This window comes from Peromyscus maniculatus, chromosome 18 (genome assembly GCF_049852395.1).
Source record: "Peromyscus maniculatus bairdii isolate BWxNUB_F1_BW_parent chromosome 18, HU_Pman_BW_mat_3.1, whole genome shotgun sequence".
In the NCBI taxonomy this organism is placed as follows: domain Eukaryota; kingdom Metazoa; phylum Chordata; class Mammalia; order Rodentia; family Cricetidae; genus Peromyscus; species Peromyscus maniculatus.
The window spans coordinates 35076738-35097233 of NC_134869.1; the positions used below are offsets into that span (position 1 = coordinate 35076738).

At 48.1% G+C, this 20496-nt stretch overlaps 1 protein-coding gene and 1 non-coding gene across 2 annotated transcripts in view; both read left to right on the plus strand.

The window, feature by feature from the left end:
• Positions 1-20496, plus strand: part of E2f7 (E2F transcription factor 7) — a 44229-nt gene that overhangs the window by 17743 nt on the left and 5990 nt on the right. The window contains exons 5-11 of the mRNA XM_006974449.4: positions 2195-2485; positions 4078-4236; positions 5612-5746; positions 14924-15109; positions 15680-15749; positions 16714-17212; positions 18822-19086. Of these exons, the coding sequence (XP_006974511.3) occupies positions 2195-2485; positions 4078-4236; positions 5612-5746; positions 14924-15109; positions 15680-15749; positions 16714-17212; positions 18822-19086 (1605 nt within the window). The remainder of the gene's footprint in view (positions 1-2194; positions 2486-4077; positions 4237-5611; positions 5747-14923; positions 15110-15679; positions 15750-16713; positions 17213-18821; positions 19087-20496) is intronic.
• On the plus strand, positions 20015-20122 carry LOC121823848 (U6 spliceosomal RNA). The gene has a single exon (XR_006065490.1). It is a non-coding gene; the product is annotated as a U6 spliceosomal RNA (small nuclear RNA).

A 20496-nucleotide genomic window follows, 5' to 3' on the forward strand; every position in this document is an offset into this window, starting at 1 on the left:
GTGGAGACTCGACAACTTACAATAACACAGCGGGCAGGCATATGGCCGGCCCCCGGGGTGCCTCAGTTGAGTTCCCATGACATTTCTAACGGGAAGGTTTATGAGATGGTGCGGGGCGTGTTAATATGTGGAAACAGGCTGGAGTAAAGAACCAGACGGCTCGAGATGAGAGGCCCCTGCCAGGGCCTTCTAGCAGGCAGCTGACGCCAAACCTGGGGTGGGGGACAAGCCAGACAGGGTCGTTCGTGAGTGGAAATGTTCTGATGGACCGTGAAATGCCTCTTCGTGTGTGTGTGTGTGTGTGTGTGTGTGTGTGTGTGTGTGTGTGTGTGTGTGGTGAAGCTCCTCCTCGGTCCAGAGTTGCCTCTGTTAGTTGACTTCTTTCTTCTATCACTGAAGAGCCCAACGCTACCTTCTCCACTGAGTCTCTTTCTGGAACAGTGAGACAAATGGAGCGTCTCTAGCCGGTTGGGGGTTTCTGCAAAGTGCCTGGAGGCTTTAGTATGGATACATAAACGAGAGCAGAGGACACGGCCTGGGGCCTGCTACACAACGGAATGAGTCATGGGCCGGAGATGTTTGAAATCTGCCTCCACTGTGACTTGTTAGTGTGTGTGTGTGTGTGTGGGGTTTAGGTAGCTCCAAATCATGCACATATTTAGACAAAATGAACAGCTGCTGAGGGCCCTGTTAATGCTCAAACTTAATTATTTTATAAGGTAAGTACTGTACTGTGAAGAGGTTAAGTAACTTCCTAGCGTGAACCACTTGTAAGGGAGAGATTGAGGATTCGTGTCCCAGGCAGTCTGATTCTAGAGCCTTCCACGCTCAACCAGCAAAAGCCTGCTTGGGGGAGTGCATTGAAGGGTGTGAGTTTCATGGTGGGCCTCTGCGCTCTGTGCTTGCTGCTGGCCAGCTTGTTCCAAGGAGAGTTCCTACAAGCCATGGCAAAGAGAGGCCTTGTGTTCCTCCAGCGGACACGAGAAGGGAACCCAAGCCCTTGGAATCTGCAGTTGCCAGTTCAAAACGGGAGACAAGATTATTGGTGAAATTATTAAGGCCACTCCACGTAGTTAAAAGGGAGATTTATTTATTGGCGTAACTTACAAATGAAGGGATAGGTAGGTCGCAGGGTCTGGGGAAGACGTAGTGCAGTCCCGCTGTGTTCTCTGGAGAACTCTGCTCGGTCTACCTCTAGCGTCCAGGGTCCAGGAACCAAGACAGCTGGCCTATTCGGATCTCAGGTCTCCAGGGTCCTCCCTTGGCCCCGCCTTGTAGGTGTGACAGTTACCGAAGCCTCAGTGGGGGTTGGAACTTCCAGAACAAAGCTGGAATGGCTACCCACTACACAAGAAACACCATCCATTTTCCTTACCATACTGTTCAGAGTTAGTCTGTTAACTACTGTTACATCATTCAAACTCCCGCCAAAGGACAGTACTGTCCAGTAATGAGGTGACAGTCTGTTCTATAGTCCTGTGATGGCTAATCTTGACTGTCAAATGTGGTGACAGGATTTAGGTTCTTCACAGGGACACACCTCTGGGTCAGCCTACCAGGGTGTCTCTCCAGAAAGATCTGACTGAGCAGGGAAGACCCACCCAGAATGTGGCGGCACAGTCCCATGTGGCGACGGTCCCCAGCTGACTAAAATGAGAAGGACAGGCCGAACGCCAGCTCCGTCTCTTTCCGCTTCCTGACCGTAGGTGCGGTCGCTGCCTACCGTCCACCGCTGTGACTTCTTCGCCATGATGGACTGTCCCCGTTTTCTTACGTAGCCCTTGTCAAATATTTGTCACAGCAATGAGACAAGGAACTAATGCAGGGCCACCAATTAGGAACAGGTCACTAGCACTAGCCACTCTGTATGATAGGGCATGCTGTTGGCATACCACCATAATGTGCATGTGGTTTGCTTAACAGTCTGAAAAACGTGAGTGCTGCTGTCCTTGCCACAAAGGTCTGGCCATCTCAAGGGGACGTCACCCTAGATGTATCTGAAGGTGGATCCCAGGAAGAAATCAGGGGGTCTGTTCGTGTCTTCCTCGGATGGCCTTAGTGATGATCCACAGTTGCTGGGCATTCACTTGGACCTCAGTCAAATAATTCGCAGAAGCAGCCCGGGCCCGTCAGGCGTGGGTGAGTCAGAAATGTCCGTTTGCGTGACGTCTTTTGCCTTCTCCTTGGCACACAGGTGTGGAAAGGAGACGCATCTACGACATCGTGAACGTGCTGGAGTCGCTGCATCTGGTCAGCCGGGTGGCTAAGAATCAGTACGGTTGGCATGGTCGGCACAGCCTGCCTAAGACCCTGAGGGCGCTCCAGAGGCTGGGAGAGGAGCAGAAGTACGAAGAGCAGATGGCCTGCCTCCAGCAGAAGGAGCTGGACCTGGTGGACTATCGCTTTGGAGAACGCAGGAAAGACGGCTCCCCGGACCCCCAAGATCAACACCTGCTCGACTTCTCTGAATCCGACTACCCTTCCTGTGAGTCCGTTATAAACTTGCCAAGAGTGACGAAGGGAGTGACGGTCTCTTAAAAAACTGGTCACTAAGATGGGAAGTGCCAATATGAGAGCCCTGGGGGGAGATGCTACTCACTCTGTCTACGGAAGGAGGAGGGCGGGCGGAGGGCTCCCAGCTCAGCTGCCCACTCCCACCTTACTTGTGGCAGTAATCCTTCCGGTCAGAACGTGTGAGCCCTAGAGACTGACAGCCACGTCCCGTTTGCCTTTGAGACTTCACTTGATCTACAGCCCCAGTAGCTGAGTCTGTTAAGAAAGCTAGACAGCCCCGACTTCCCCTTGGTGCCGTTTGTTTATTTTTAATTTTATGTCTTCCTTGTTCTTCCTGTACCCCAACTTCTATGTCTCTCCTCTCTGTAAACATCGATACCCATCAGTCCCACCCATGTGTGTCGTCCCGTCCCGTGTCCGTCGTCCCCCCCTCCCCCATTGTGAGGATGTCACACACAGGCATCACTGATGTGCTGCCTTGCTCTATTGGACGCGGAAGGAAGGGTAGGTGGTGTCCCTTAGATCCACAGCTTCAAGCCTTTTAGCTCTGCCCCCTGAGGAAGTACTTGTAGAACCAGAGGAGATGATCATCTATCAGGATTCTCTACCTGCCATCCACAGGACCCCAGGGATAATCAGTGTCCTGTTTGTGTAAAGGCAGGCACCAGCTCTGTTAGGGTACCCTCTAGACATTGTGAGAACAGAGAAAAATGGGCTTCTTGGGCTGGGAAGATAGATGGCTGAGGACCTGAATTCAGATCCCCAGTACCCAAGTCAAGTCAGGCACCGTGGCATGTGCCTATGACTTCAGCACTGGGGAGACAGAGGTAACAGGATCCCTGGGGCTCACTGGCCAGTCAGACTAGCTGAATCGCTGAGCTCCACGTTCTGTGGGAGACCCTGGAAAAGCACTTGAAAAAGCATAACACGTCCACCTCTGGGCTCCACACACATCTGCAGATACCTGCCCCACAAGAGCACGTACGCCCATACACATGGACGTGGACAACTCCTAAATGGAGTTCTTGCTTTTAAGAGAACCAAAAACAAGCCGGGCGGTGGTGGCGCACGCCTTTAATCCCAGCACTCGGGAGGCAGAGGCAGGTGGATCTCTGTGAGTTCGAGGCCAGCCTGGGCTACCAAGTGAGCTCCAGGAAAGGCGCAAAGCTACGCAGAGAAACCCTGTCTCGAAAAACCAAAAAAAAAAAAAAAAAAAAAAAAGAGAACCAAAAACAACTCCTGATACCTACCCCGCTCCTTTTATCTGTCTGCATTAATCTTTGCAAAGAGTCGCTTAAGGAAAACTGCCATATGGCTTCTATTATGGGATGTAAGTATGAAGTGTTAAGAGCAGTTGAAAAATCACAGTCATTTTACGAGACGCAGGAAAATCCTTCCGATTCCTTTACGGGCTTGCTTTTGTGATGTGTTTCCAGTAGGCTTCTGCCTATGACCGGATGATCTTTCCATACGCTGGTAGTGTGAGGTCACTCTGGAAAACGGGTAGCAAAATCTTGCAGTAAATCCACATTTTGATGATTTTTATTTTCTTTCCCTTTTTAGCATCTGCAAACAGTCGGAAAGATAAGTCTCTAAGAATTATGAGCCAGAAGTTTGTCATGCTCTTCCTCGTCTCCAAAACCAAGATTGTTACCCTGGACGTGGCCGCCAAAATCCTCATAGAAGAAAGCCAAGACACCCCAGACCACAGTAAATTCAAAAGTAAGAGTTTTCACCTAACCCATGTGTCAGCACAGAAGGGAAAGCTTGCTGACGCCGCTTCCTGCCTCGGAAATAAATATATCCAAGAGAGGGTTTTTACTGATGGTGGTAGTTTTGGAGAAATGTATTCCTTGTGCTCATAAAAGTCCTCCGTGCTATAAGCGGTCAGTCAGCTACTAGAACCCCCACCAAATCCACGTCAGAAGCCTTTTCCTCCCCTGTCACAGTGGACAGGGCGAGGCAGAATGCTCCCCGAGAGCCCAGGCCCGGGAGGGTGCGATCGGTTTGCATTTCTCTTTGGTGATGCTACATCCGAGACAGAATGCCTGAGTCTTCTCTCCCCTTCTCTCCCCATCCCCTGCCCCTGCCTACTTCCCTGAAGGGTGGAGATGAAAGTTTTCTACAGGTAAGAACCCGAGGAATGGCCAGGGTTGGGGTCGGGGTGGGGGGGCAGGGCTGCTCGGAAGGGAGAGAGTCTCTGGGTGCCACACCCTGGCACCTTCCTATTCCTCTGAGCTTAGCTGCAGGGTCTGTGCCCTTGTAAGGAGCCACGAGCTCATCATTCTCGAGTTGCATTTTGTTTTTTTGGGGGGTTTTTTGCTGGAGTAACAGCCGCACTCTGGGTGAAATGGTTAAGATAAGTCCCATCCCTGGCAGTGGCCCTGACATCAAGTGGACGTCTGACCCCTTTCTTCAGTCCTTGTATTAAAAAAAAGCAGGCAGGCCATCTTGTCCTGCTTTTTAACACGCCATCTGAGTTCCCCTCCCTTTCATACATGCATTTTTCCAAAGTTTCTCCAAAGTGCGTTCCGATGCACGCCACACCCGTCACAAGGCGTCTCTGCCTTGTCCAGGGTTTCGGGTGAGCGGCTGCTCTTTTTCAAAACTGTGCCTCGTGACCTCGAATCTTCAGCGTCCTGTGGACCAGGAGTGTGGCATCACGGGGACCCTAGGGGGTCCCTGTCATTTTCACAGGCCAGCTGCCTGTGAGGCAGGCGCCACCACCCCTTGCCGGGAGACACGCAGGGCCAGCTTTCGTTGGCCACATACCAGGGTTATATTCATTAAGCCTTTCATCACAGCCTGTCTTCCCCCCCCCCCCCCCCCCCCCGGTATTTTTGCCATCATGGAGCTCGCTGCCCATCAGCAGAGAAAGTTGTGGGAGGGGAAGGACACATTGCCTTCCCCTAACACTCGTGCGTCCGCAGATGCTTCGGGTACACAGATCTCCGGCGATACCGCGACAGGGCCATCAGCCTCACACCACCTGTCCTCTGGAGGTCTCTGGGGTAGCCAAGGGATGTACCCTGTCCTATAAACTAAAATGCAATGGCATGACACACGGCATGACCACGGCTGTGTTTTATATCCTCAGCGAAGGTACGGCGGCTCTACGACATAGCCAACGTTCTGACCAGCTTGGCTCTGATAAAGAAAGTGCACGTCACGGAAGAGCGAGGCAGGAAACCAGCCTTCAAGTGGATTGGGCCCGTGGACTTCAGCGCCATCGGTAAGGAGAGACGGTTTTGCCGGGGGCCCTGCTGTAGAATGCTCTAATTATGCATCCAGCCAGCAAAATTGACCTTTTCCCATTCTCTTGGAACAATGATGACTAGCCAGAAAACGGAGGTGCTGGTCGCCTCACGCGCACATCAGGAAGGAAAATTCTAGAAGACCGTGGGTTTACATAACTGTTGGAGTAGACTTATTTGTGAATTTATATTTTATTCTGGGACTTTTTTCTGAAAAGTTTAGGACTAAAAATTTAAAGTGGCGCTTCTGAACTTGCGTTGTTTCTACATCAGCAAAATAAACCATTGTTTTTCAGGGAAATCCCACATAACATTTAAAAACTACAATAAGGTACTCACAAAGCTGGTGTGACATGAGGCGGCTTCTAAATCTCGTGGGGACGTATCAAATACCTTGTATGTCATTTAGATAAAAGGTTAAACATACCTTGCTTTTGCTGAACCATAATCAAAGGTGTCACCTTGCGCTTATTTCACAGTTAACACACAGAAGACCGAGTCTTCTGGGCAAGGGACTTAACATGCAGCCAAGCTGCCTGAGCACCAGCCATTAAAATAATTTTTAAATTACTCTTCGGTGTTGGTGTAGTGGTACAAATTATAAAAGATACGGCTCTCTGCCTCCCTGGTAACATACTAGGATCTAGATAAAAAAAACCCTTAAAATCAAATGTAACTACTTCAACCCAGCAAGTGTTTACTGAGTGTAGACTGCAGGCCATTTACTGTACTTTATGCCATGAGAGATTTAAGCTGTGGGGGGGGGCATTCCCTGCCTACGTGAAATAAAAGACTTCGTGGGTTTTGGGTTTTTTTTTTTTTTTTTTTTTTTTTACTTCTATACCTTTGGTTTCTCTTCACCTGTGAAGCCTTCTCCTTGTCAGCGTTAAAAATAAAATAGTCAGTCATGCCTTGCTTAGTGATAGGCATGCATTCTGAGATACAGGCCATTAAGATTTAGTTCATCGTTATGTGACTGTGACAGAGTCTTCCTACACAAAGACAATCAGAAGGTCACTCGCTAACAGAATTGTATGGCAGCAGTGTTACATAATTGCTGTACCTGACCCAAGCATCCTTCTGTGACATATGAATATGTTGTCTCGGGCTTCCATACCTGGTTCAAGTACCAATCCCACGATGCTTTTCCCTGGTCCTTTAAAGAGTGTCTCCGCTGGACAGCTGCAATTTGGAAAATGGCGTCATGGGATGATAACCCTTGCCCTACACATCCAAGGGGTGTCTCCGCTGGGCAGCTGCAATTTGGAAAATGGTATCATGGGATAGCCCTGGCCCTACACATCCAAGGGCAGATCTGTCTTTTGTGTCGCTCACTGTCATTGGCTAATGACCTGTCAGTGGTGTAAAATTAGCACTGGTTTGGAAGTTAGAAAGTAATCAGGTTCTACTCTACTGAGTTAAAAAGAAAGAAAGAAAGAAAGAAAGAAAGAAAGAAAGAAAGAAAGAAAGAAAGAAAGAAAGAAAGAAAGAAAGAAGGGAGGGAGGGAGGGAGGGAGGGAGGGAGGGAGGGAGGGAGGGAGGGAGGGAGGGAGGGAGGGAAGGAAGGAAGGAAAGAAGGAAAGAAGGAAAGAAAGAAAGAAAGAAAGAAATCAAGTTCTAGACGGGAGTGGTACTGGCTCTGTAGGAATTCAGATGATACAAGTTAAGACCTGGTGGATTCAGCGGTCGGAATATTTGAAGAATAGCGCATTTAGGAATAAATCTAGTCCATGTCGGGGAGATTAGCCATCCTGGTTGAAGTGGAGAGCGTAGGGTAGAAAATGAGGTTAAAAAATAATAAGCTGGGAACACACTTTTGGACGGCCTCTAAAGTTGAGCCAAGACATTCAGACTGGCTGTAACAGGTAAGCAGGAGCCTCTAAACAGAGATTACAGGAGAAGAGTGACTCCGGGGTGGCCAGGCCATTGAACGTATCCATCAGCAGAGACGCGGGCTTCTGTGGAGAAGCCACGGAGTTCAGCTGTGAGACCACAGCTGCTAGAACTCTGTTCCGGTGCAGGAAGGATGACTTGGAGTCAAGGCAGGAATTGCAAATTCAATGTTCAGCAACCTATATTATTTCTTCCGTATTCTCCGGGTCCGTTACTGATATTGTCACCAATCCCGGGTCCGTATTTAGAGCATCTTTGATTTGCTCTTGGCCCCTTAAGGGTCTCACATTTCAGCTTCTTAACTGTCTCCCTCTTCTTTCTCACCGGCACAGCAGTTGATTATGTGCGAGCGTTTTCTTTTTAATTTTATTGGCGTATCACTGGGATGCAATAAATAGCACAGTTGCAACTTGATGGGTTTTGTATACGTAACCTGGGTTGAATAATCACTGTAGTGAGGATAACTTCTTCCTAAGTGTCCCGTCCTTCCTTTCCTCCCTGCTGGCTCATCCATCCCTAGATGAAAGTCGCTCAGCATCTGCCAGTCTAGATCTGTGTGTGTAATTCCAGAACTAGAAGTGAATTATATAAGGTTGACCTTCATTATTCACAGATCCCACATTTGTGAATCTGAGCGCCCATTAGAAATTATTTATTTATGACTCTAAAATGATTACTCGCAGTATTTTTAGTCATTTGCATATATACAAGACAGCGACAACAGAAAGAAAAATTGAGTCTCCCCAGCGGACGCGTTCCTGGATGTGGCTTCTGGTCTCAGTTCCACCATCTGGGGTGTCGTGTGTTTAGACGTCTCTGCTTTTTGTTAGTGATTCTGCGACTTAAAATGGCTCCCTAGAGCGATGTCCGCATGATGGCTGGCTGTAGATGCCTACTGTGCTTCTTCCCTCAACAAAGAATCAAAAGGAGGAAAAGCGGAGACAGCCACCTCCCTGGAGTGCGGTGGGGTCAGCAGTGTAGCAGGGTACAGGATTGAAATGCACAGCATGTGCGTCCGGTCTCCAAATCAACCCTAAATCAAGGGAGCATGACCAGGAGGACCCAGCCGTGCCCACTCATGCCACAGGCACCTGAAACGTGTCGGGTAGAAAAGGCAGCAGCCCTCCCAGATCCTCGGAAAGAGCCCATCCGTCTCGGAATTCGGTTCACCCAGCCAGGAAACTTCCCAGGTGGTTCGGGCAGCCCAGCCTTGTGAACCAGCCTGGTAGCCCTGATCACAGGAAGTTCCCGGGCAACCCACCCTGAGTAGCTCAGTTTAGAGGGCCCTGCGAAACAGGTGTCTCTTTCTACCTTCTTGGTGAACCCAGAATCACCGCACATCTGGGTCAGCCCACTGCTAGCTACAGGGAGAAACCCAGGAACCAGCTAGTGGCCCTCAGCGTCACAGTCCCATTTTAAGCCTCTGGGAAACTTGACCTACCTACAGAGCCCCCGTTCCCCAGAAAGAGTGGCCATTTCCTCCATGACTTTAAAAGCAGCCACCCAACCTTCCCTAAGTTGGCCCAATCCATTGAGACTTCCGGAAAACAGTTCTGTGGCCCTCCTCTGGTCCCAAGAACAGGCTACGAAACGAGACAGCTGGCCCTGAGCCGATTGGTTTCCAGAAGGCCGGTGAATTCACCCATACAGCCCTCATACGTTCACACGAGCACTGGTGCACTCCACCGTGTGCAGTGCTCAGATACCAGCAGGCATATTTCTCCTGAGCATGACGCTCTCCTACATTCATCTGGACTCATGGGGACAGCGTTACCTCGACAACAGAACAGACGAGCACCCTACATCCAGACATACACTGCAGAGTGGCCAACACACAAGCTTCCCGGCTGGTGGTATGTTCTCACGTGCTCTGCGTCATGAGCCTCTGAGACACCCATCTATATGTCACAGATGTTGGTTACAAGTGAAGTTGCATGACCACCTAAAACATCGATGTTGAACCTAAGCCGAGCAGCCTGTCCGTACCCCCGCCACTGGACGTGTTGCCAGGACATCCAAGTCAACACACAAGAAGCATGTTTAAACATGTAATGGAGCCGGTGGTGGCCCACGCCTTTAATCCCAGCACTGGGGAGCCAGAGCCAGGCGGATCTCTGCGAGTTTGAGGCCAGCCTGGGCTACAGAGTGAGATCCAGGAAAGGCACAAAGCTACACAGAGAAACCTTGTCTCAAAACAAAAAAAAAAAAAAAAAGTAATGGAACCAAAAATACTAATTCCAACAATAGACTCCAAAGAAAAGGAGCTGACAGAATTCAAAAGTATAACTCCAAGAAATTTAATCATCTATGAAAGTTTATAGATGATTCAGTGGAATTAGGAAGCTAGATGATGTGTGAATAAGGAACTTAGCAAGACTTTGGAGATCAAGTGAAAACCAACCGAGTAACTATTAAAAAAAAGTCAAGAGGCTCAGAAGCAGAATAGATTACACAGAAAGAATTCTGATGTTCTTTGAACAGAACAGGTTAAAAACAAAGGAAAAAGAAGGAAAAAAACAACGCCTTTGAGACTTACTCAGCCATAAGTAAGCAATTGTTATGATGGTATTCTGGAAAGGGAGGGACAAGAAACAGCCTGAGAAACAAAGATTGGTCCCCATGTCTTGGAATGATACAGAAATCTAGTCTCAAGAAGTACTCGGGTGCACACACACACACACACACACACACACACACACACACACACACACACACACGGTCTAAGAGACCAGACAAGAGGAACACCTCGCTGAGGCGTGTCCTTATCAAACTCAAAAGCACAAGACCCAAGTGGCCAGTGGCGTTCCCTTTCCTCCAGCAGACCCCTCAGCCAGAGCCTAACACCAGGAGAGGATGAGATGGGATACTCAGAATACCAAAAGAGAGAGTGGACGGATGGCTCAGTGAGTGGCGAAGAGTACTGGCCGCACCGCTGTGAGAACCATTTAGGGTCCCAACACCTCCATAACTAGCCCCTCAAACACCTTTAACTCCAGCTCCAAGGGGTTCGGATGTTTCTGGCGTCTGCTCACAGGTGCACTCACCTACACAAATGTGGACGACCAACCACTTATATAATTTGTTAATCCTAAAAGGAAAAAAAATGTTAATTCTACATTTAAAAAAAAAAAAATGAGAAGTCTATTTCCAGGAAAGTAATCCTTGAGAAATAAGGCAGAAATTTTTTTCTAAGACAAGCAAAAACTGATTCAATTCGTCCCCAGCAGACCAACTTTATAGACTTGTAAGAAATTCCTCAGGCGAGTGAGAAGGCTCAGCAGGTAAAGGCACTTGCTGCCAAGCCTGATGATTTGTGTCCAATTTCCAGAACCCAGAGAACCCAAACAGAAAGACTAACCAACATCCCCAAGCTGTTCTCTGACCTCCACACGCATTCTGTGCAGGAGTGTAAAACATACCAGCAGGGCAGTTTTACAAAAGAGAAAGAATCCAACTTTATTGATGTAGAAAACCAAACCTCAGAGACAGAGAGGAAGATGCTCAGAAAACAATGACCAAAATGATTAGTATGAATTATTTATGATGATAGGGAATGAACACAGATCCCCATCCCCTCCCTCCCCCGCCTCAGTTAAAAGATAAAGCCTGCTGAATGGATACGCAGACACAGTAGTAAGCTGTCTACGTAACAAAGGAACAGCAAAAATATACCACGCAGATGGAAATTTTTTTTTTTTTTTGGTTTTTCGAGACAGGGTTTCTCTATGTAGCTTTGCGCCTTTCCTGGAACTCACTTGGTAGCCCAGGCTGGCCTCGAACTCACAGAGATCCGCCTGCCTCTGCCTCCCAAGTGCTGGGATTAAAGGCGTGCGCCACCACCGCCCGGCTCGCAGATGGAAATTTAAACACTACTCTCTTGAGCAACCATTGAATCAATGAAAAGGTCAAAGGGGACATTTAAATTAAAAGTAAATAAATAAACGGAATTTAAATACAACCTGGAAACCCGTGGGATAGAGCAGGAGTACTAAGGAAGTTTGTAGCAATTAAGCACCTAGTACGCATTTAATAAAAACAGGTTTCAAACAAAGAACTTAATGATTCAAGTGAACTCTAGAAAAGAGCTGAACAGTAGTAGAAATTTTAACTACCGTCTTAAATCTTTTACCATCCTTGCTTGGCATAGTATTGGAAGTCTTAAGACCATCAGGACAAAGACATAAGTAGGAAAGGAATGAATAGTCAAATTATCGGTTTCCAAACAGCATGACTTTATGTAGAGAAAAATGTCGACACCACGCAAAACCTGTTAGAAGCAACAAGTGGCTTCGGAGAGATTGCAGGATACAGGCCAACATACAAAAATTAGTTACGTTTGCTTACAATAACAAGAAAGAAGTCAAGAAATTAATTTTCTTTGCAACAAAATACAATGCCTACAAGCAAATTTAACAAAAGGGTGGAAGTATCCACAACAAAAACTTCAAACCTGGTGAGAAGCGTTGAATACATCTCAAACTTTTGTGGAACTGGGTGTGCCTTTAATCCCAGCACTTGGGAGGCAGAGACAGGTGGATCTCTGAATTCTAGGCCAGCCTGGTCTACAGAGTGAGATCCAGAACAGCAGTCAAGACTACATAAAGACCAAAAACAAAATGGGGGGAAAAAAGCACAAAGAGCTAGAGCAATTTTGAGCCAGAAACAGTAAACCAGAAGCATTACAATACTTGATTCCAGAACATTCTACAGAGTAGAGCATCCAAACAAAATGATAGATGCAAACCAAGAAATAAGTCCTCTTTACAGCCAACTAATTTTTGATGAAAGTGACAAGAGCATCCATTGAAGAAAGTCTCTTTCATAAATGATGCTAAGAAAATAACATTTTCATAAGAAACTGGAGCCCCATCTTACTAAAAAGATAAAATAAAAAAAACAAGTATACAGTCACATGAGGACATGAATCGGGACAAGATTTTTTTTTAATCCAATCTCAAAAACATACTCAACAGATCCCACTGGAAAATAAGATGCTATCAAACTAAAAAACCAAGGAAGCAACAGTGAAGAAACCACTCCACAGAATGGGAGGAGATCGTTATAAACTATCTGACGAGGAAGTGATTTTCAAAGTAGAAAACGAATTCAAACAACTCCACAGAAAGGTGGGGGCGGGTAAAAATGGTTACACCAACTGAGTGGCCATTTCTCAAGTGAATAAACTCCAAATGCCCACCAAGCAGGAGAAAAATGCTCGATGTCCCTGGTCACATGGGAACTGGAAATCAAAACGAATCCACGGGGAAATGTCTCGCTCCAGCCAAGTGACTGTTTATCAAACAGACCAAACACGCACACTTTGGATACGGAGGAAGGGGAAGCCATATTGTTGCTAGGATTGCAAAGCGGTAGAGTGACTCTGTAGGGTTAGCAACAGTGGGGGAACGGTGTGGAGGTCCCTCAGAAATGAGAGCTGAAGCTACGACAGTGTGATCTGGCCGTCACACCGGTAGCCAGGGGAGCTGGGATCGGTGTGTGCTGAGGGGGTGTCTGCACTCTCGACGGTTTTTGCAACACCAATCACAATACCAAGATGTGGGATCAGCCTAAGTCTCTATCCATGAGCAGATGAGTAGAGAAAATGTAGCCTATGTGAACAGAAGGCTAGACCATTTTCCCACTGCCGAGGCCAAGATAGCATCGTTTTTTTAGTGCTCTCAGCGATGCCCCTGCAATGACGTTTTTTCCTCCTCTTGTGCTGGCCAGTGTGAGCTGCAGAAGCCCCACCCCCTTCACGCCCCCACCCCCATCCCCGCATTGCTTTCCCTGACCTGCAATGTTCTGACTCCTAGTACTGCAGTGTGCTCTGGGGAGCCCTTTGCAGGCCCCCAGCTTTCTGTCTGTCAGTTGTCCCCTCCGGTATCCTGCCTTGGGAACTCTAGCTGCCACAGTGCTTTAGTCTTGGGGAGCTGTCAGGTTTCTGCACCCCAACCTAAAAACCTCTCCTGGCAGTGATTTAGAACGGCCGAAGCTTGCTTAATTTCATTTCTACTCTAAGGAGTGGGGTTACTGCCTTCCCAGATCTGATGCCTGGTGTCCTAAGAGCCACCGGCGTATACATTTCTGCTCAGTGTTTTATTTGATTCAGGAGAGCGGGCAAATATGGTCCCTGGGACTGGCTTGACCTATTTTTCCTTCCTTTTGTTTTATACTTCTGGTTTTATTTTTAAAAAGGACCATATATTGGGCTTTTGTTACGGGAAAGTGAAAACCATTATTTTTCGTTCAGTTTCAAAGTGGCCTTTAGGTCAAAAGTGCATTTTCTCAAAGTCTAGGTGGGCTTTTCGGCATGTCAAACCAGATTTATAATTAAAATCCGTATGCTTGGAGCTTTTAAGACATAAGCACAAATAAACAAGGCAGGAACAATGGTCTGGACACTGGGGATGGCTGCCTGAGCTACAGAGATTTCCATCTCAACTTTACACTGACACCTGGAAGCATAAATGGTCTTCAGGGCCCACCCTTCCATTCCTGATTCTCACCGGTCATCAGCACGTCAGCCCTGACGGATGCTGACCTTGTTCTTTTGGTCACGTGGTAACCACGCCTCTGCCTGTGCAAGAAAGAAATAATAGAGCAGAGTAGGAAATTGAGATTCTCCTCTGCATCGCCCTGGAGCTTTGGAGTAAGAGGCTCATCTCGATTCATCTTGAAAGTGAACCTCAAAATACGCATGCAGAGCTGAACTTGGGCAGGTTTCCTTTGCTGTCCCGCCCTAACCCAGCATTAAAATGTCGGGCCTGTTCTAATTCGGGTTGAAGAACATCTTGCTCCACTTTGGTTGCAGTTGGGATAATTTTAGGCTACATATGGGTTCATTCTCACTTTATAGTTAGCCATTTTTCTTTTTCCAGCACGTGGAAAGAAATTGGGGTTTAAGATAGCTCATAAAATTCTTTTGATTGTGTTAGGTTTATATATATTAATAGGGTAACTCCATTTCAATTATAAGTTCAAAGCCGTCTCTTTTATTTATTTATTTTATTTCGTGTGCATTGGTATTTTGCCTGCATGTATATCTGTGTGGGGGTGTCGGATTCCCCTGGAACTGGAGTTACAGACAGTTGTGAGCTGCCATGGAGGGGTGCGGGGGAATAGAACCTGAGTTCTCCTGAAGAACAGCCAGTGCTCTTAACCACTGAGCCACCTCTCCAGCCCCTCAAAACCAGCTCTTAAAATGATGAAAATCACCCAAGAGTTGTGGCTGGGTCACAGCACTGCCGTCCTGTTCTCTCTAGATGAAGAACTGTTGGATGTCTCGGCATCCGTCTTACCGGAATGGAAGAAAGAAACATACGGCCAGATCCGAGTGTGCGCCAAGCAGCGGCTGGCTCGGCACGGTTCCTTCAACGCGGTTCAGACATCTGAGAAGATCGAGAGGAAAGTGAGCTCAGAACCCAGCAGCCCACGGGGAGGAAAACAAGGTACCCGCCCGTGCTCAGCCTTCGGAGTCCGTCAGTTGCCATGGCGTAGTAGTAGCCTTGGTGATAGGCAGGCGTTTTCAAATGATCTCTCTAGACCGGGCCAATTTTTTTTTTTCCCCAACAGCCAACTATTCACTTGCCTGAAGTCAGGCAATTATTGGCTGCCAAAGAGATGCTGACTTCACAGAGTATGAGCATAGTCCCACGCCTGAAATTGATCCAGTCGGCCCTGATCAATTTGGCTTGCTACGCTTGGCCGTGTTGATATATCACAGAAATTTACGACTTGGGAAACAACACTTGTTTCGTTCTCTCGATTATTCTTAATGAGACCTGAAATCACCATTAGTAGCCAGCTTCTGGAAATGGCCCTTTCTGAAACAAAAACCAGAACAGATCGGAAGTAGTCTTCACGACCCCCTAAGCTTTGAGGAGCAGTCTCTGGGGGGTGTGTGTGTGTGTGTGTGTGTGTGTGTGTGTGTGTGTGTGTGTGTGTGTCTGTCTGTCTGTCTGTCTGTCTGTCAATGGAAGGCCCCGACTGCATTTGTTAACCTTCACGTTCCCTTTTAGGATCAGCCTATTCCCTAGAAATTGGAAGTCTGGCAGCCATCTACAGACAGAAAGTGGAAGATAATTCACAGTAAGTGGTCTTTTAAGAACCCAGGGTGAGGTCGCGATGCTGTTCCTGGCGGAGATGGAGAGGTTGACGGCAATGGCTAGCGGACGCATTAATGGTTGATAGATTCACTGTGGCCTGTTGACTCTGAGAGCCCAGTTTCTTGCTTAGGGAGGCCGTGGTTGGGAAGAAGTACTCATCTGCTGCCAGCAGAAATCCACATCCTCGACTTCCCAGGGGATAATCTAGTCCCAAACATAAACTGAACACATTCACTATTGAATATTTGGATTTTTTTTTATACATATAGACAGCCCAAACTTAAAATCTCATCATGGGGCTTAATTTTACATGAAGACTGCCTAAGCATTCTTCATTATGTTAATACTGAGCAAATTGAGAGGAGAATTAACCAAGTACCAACCCAGTAGGTAAGGTTACCTCCTCACCACCCACTGTCTTTCACACTGAATTCTAGGTAAACTGGACTAGAGCTTTCCTTTACATTAGCCTGGCTCAGACTCCCCTCTAGCCATACTCCCTCCCAGTAACCTGGAACCTGGCCTTGGTCAGCCAACCGACCTGTGATGAGGCCCAACTTCACATCTTTAGAACTCTAGCAGGTGGATTAACTCTGAGCTTGGCTTGGGTTCTCCTCATCAGTAAATAAAAATAAAAGTGGCTATGACTATAATATTTTACCAAAGTGTCCGTTAAGGGCCAATATTCAGTAACCATTAGCCGTGGGAGAACCAGAGTCAGCCAGCGATCACCAAAGACCCCCCAACAGCTTTTCCCACACTGGCACCTCCAGTCATCCCCAGCCACCCAGCAAGAGTTACTCGGTCTGTCCCTGTGTGACCAGGGAGGACATCTGAACGTCCGTCTGAGCCGGCTTGCCACGCTTCTGACTTGGAAAGCGGAGAATCGGGGGCTGTGGTAGAGAGCTCGGTGACTTGATGGTACTCATCGCTTCTTTTGGTTTCAGGGGGGAAGCCCTTGCCAGTAGCAGAGTGGTGCCTCCAGCGAGCGGCTTGGACCCTGCCCGCCCCGCTGACGCAGAATACCGGGTCAAGCCTCTAGCCCACCCGGTCTTTTCCGTTGCTCAGACGGATCTGCAGGCTTTCTCCACGCAGCAGAACGGTCTACGCGGCGGACAAGTGGGCGGCCTGCTTCCCTCCGCAGCATCAGCAGCCCCTGACGCGGAGAGCCTGAAGCCGGCTCTGCTGGCGGGCCAGCCCCTGGTGTACCTGCCCTCCTCGCTGATCATGCTGTGTGGGAGCCTGCCGGAGGGACTGTCCCCAGAGTCACGACCCGAGGAGGACGGTGGCGTCGGCGCAGAAGTCCCGGCTGACCTGTCGCTGGCACCCTCGGCTCAGAAGCGCCTGTGTGAGGAGAGGAACCCCCGAGAAGAGGACGATGAGCCCGCCATGAAAAGACAGAGTCAGGAATTTGAAGACAGCCCCTTGTCCCTAGTCATGCCCAAGGTAAGGGAGCGTGGGTAAATGTGTCTGGTGCCGTCTCATCGGCCCCGAGCTTAATGAAGACAGATGCTCTCAGGCAGTAGACTCTGGACTAGAAGTATATGTCATGCGGTCCTCATATTTAATGAAGCGCTAGACTGGCTTTGCCAGAAAGTCTCAGCATAAAATAATACTTTTAAAAAGGTGACTTTTATTTTAACAAAAAAGTCACACTTCTTTTTTTTTTTTTTTTTCCGAGACAGGGTTTCTCTTGTGTAGCTTTGCGCCTTTCCTGGAACTCACTTGGTAGCCCAGGCTGGCCTCGAACTCACAGAGATCCACCTGCCTCTGCCTCCCGAGTGCTGGGATTAAAGGCGTGCGCCACCACCGCCCGGCAAAGTCACACTTCTTATAAAATGCCAAAAAAAAAAGTATACAGAAGGAAAAAAGCTTGCCTGTTAGTAGAGAGCAATAATCATAGTCATTATTAGCATGTTTGTATATTTCTTCCCAGTGGTTTTTTTTGTTTTGTTTTGTTTTGTTTTTAATGAACTTAAAAAAGAAAACAAGTTTGGGATCAGGACAGTCATCATTTGGGCTCTGGAAACAGTGGAGTACCTGAGTCAGGGATGTGAATGCCTCTGGAAGGCCGGGACTGGGCTGGGTCAGTGCTGTGCACTGCCCCAGTGATCCTGGTCCCTTAGCTACAGAGTGAGAAAGACGGACATGAGCTGTCTGTCTGCAATTCCCCACGTAATAGCCAAGGCGAAGTTAGTGAGGTACAACCAGTAAGACAGAGAGGACCAGAGCGCGTTTGCGGTGGGTCGGCCGGGCACGCTGCATGGAAATTCCTCCATCAAGAAGAGCCTTTCCCTTCTTCTCTCCTTCTCCTGCCAAAACGGGCTCTTCTAGTTTTATGTAGAGCTCAGCGCGGCAGATTAGAAGTGTGAGGACGGGGTGGAGTTGATAAGGGTGGAAGGGAGATACTGACAGGTAGAGGAGAGGGTAACTGTGTGCAATTGTCCAAGAACTAACTTAGTAAAAAGTAAATCAAATTTTTATTTAAAAACTAAAGGAGGAAAAAAAACGTGTAAGAATGACATGTCTTGGACAACCAAGGCAGCTCGGGCCAGCCCACGTGTCTTAACAGCCCCCGAAACAGTGGTTCTCGATCTTCCTGATGCCGTGAACCTTTAATAACCCAACCATAAAATTATTTTCGCTGCTGCTTCATAACTGTAATTTTGCTACGGTTACAGGTTGTAAATATCGGACATGCAGGATGCATTGTCATTGTTACAGATTGACCCCGGGGGGGTGGGGGGTCGCGACCCACAGGTTGAGAACCACTGGCCTGCAAGCGCCACCCTAACACTATTTATAGGTTACCAGCACAGAAGCATTTCCTTCACAGGCTGAATGCCATGGCATTGCTGTAATCTCTACCATATGTATACACAGGAGTCATAAGCCTACGCACACACATCCATTTCCATACTCTACCTCTAAATAAAAGAAAAACAACTGAGCCATTAACCCAACTGTGCTAGATATTTTAAGAGAGCTCTTTCAAAACTTGACTGCTGGAATTCTGACTTGGCTCCCCTTGGCTTTCTGGTTTGGCTGTGCTTAGAGACCCTCGACGTCCACAGCCCTCGCCTCTCCTGTGACCGCGGGTGATGGGAGAGCCACCCCCCTGGAAGACGCCCGTGTAACGGGTCAGCTCCCCGCGGCCGCCGCGGAAGATGTTCCCGGCAGGGCTGCGGCCAACGGCTGCTTCCTGGCCTCTGAATGCGGAAACCCGCTGAGAAATCCAGACGCCGAAAAGCCTTCAAATGAAAAGGGGATCACCAAAGACTCCTCGCTGCCGCAGTTCCTGTATGTGCAGTCTCCAGCAGGTAAGGGCTTCCTCGTGGCGTTCCCACCGGGCACGGACATCTTTGCCTGTGACACTTGGCCAGAGGGAGCAGTGAATTGTCGTGGTGCTGCACCTGTCTCGCTCCCGGCCTTCGTAGATAAAGGGGAGACTCCTGTCCTCTATAGGAGTAATCAGATACATTTGAAGTGTGTCACACCTTATTTGACGAAGAAACGCCCATCTACAAGACAAGTTTGTTCGTTTTTAAGATGTATTTGTGTATCCTCCAGAAGAAGAAGGGATCTGATTCCATCACATGGTTGTGAGCCACCATGTGGTTGCTGGGAATTGAACTCAGCACCTCTGGAAGAGCAGTCAAGTGCTCTTAACCTCTGAGCCATCATCTCTCCGGCCCCCGAGTTTATTTTTTGACTCAAGCAAATCTGGTGTTGGTTCAGAATCATAGTGTGAGTCTTTCAGTGACTGGGCACAGCTAGCGTTCTGATTTCCAGTGTCGAGAAGTACCGAGTACATCATCGTGATCGCCGGTGCGAGGACCTGACATCTAACGCCAGTTATTACCTGTGTCAACTTAAAACAAGTACTCAGATATTCTCATTGGTAGAAGACTAGTAAGAGCACCTACTTCTGGAGTGCTGAGAAATCTGAACTGGATTTAAGAAGTCTAAGGTACCTAGAGTGAGTGCCAGCACTTACTAAGACGCAGTAGATCCCGTTGCTCTTTCGAAAAAACTGAATTAGAGTGAAAAGCTATTAAGGTGTGCCCTATGTACAGAGAGTTGTTCTTGGTACAAAGACATTGTATCAGTTACTTTTCTGTGTTAGAAGACAAGACTTGAGAACAAGTTTAAGACGGGGAGTTTATTTGGGCTTCTGGTTTGGGAAGGCATGGCCAAAGAAACGCAGGATGGTCGGTTATATGGTGTCTGCGGTCAAGACCCAGAGAGGCACTCACTTCGGCAGCATATATACTAAAATTTGTAACGATGCAGAAGTGATTGGCATGGCCTCTGTGCAAGGATGACATGCAAATTTGTGAAGAATTCCATATTTAAAAAAAAAAGAAGACCCAGAGAAGGTTGAATGCTGTCACTCACCAGCTTTCCACTTTTCATTCAGTCCAGGGCCCCGGCCAATGGGCTGGTGCTGGTGCTGCCCACGCTTAGGGAACATGTTCCCCCCCTCAGATAAACCTCCCTGGCAACAGCCTCACAGACACACTCGGGCATGTCTCCTAGACGATTTCCGATTCCGTTGAGTTGATCATGAAGATTAACCACCAGATTTCTGAAGTGGCTTCCGTCCAGTTCCTTGGCCAGCTTACGTCTGGTCTGCCGGGCCAAGAAGATGGGTGCCTCTCACCCACCATCTGTCATGGCCTCAGTTTGGATTGTGACTCTGGGACAGCCCAGTGTTGAGGACCCTTGAA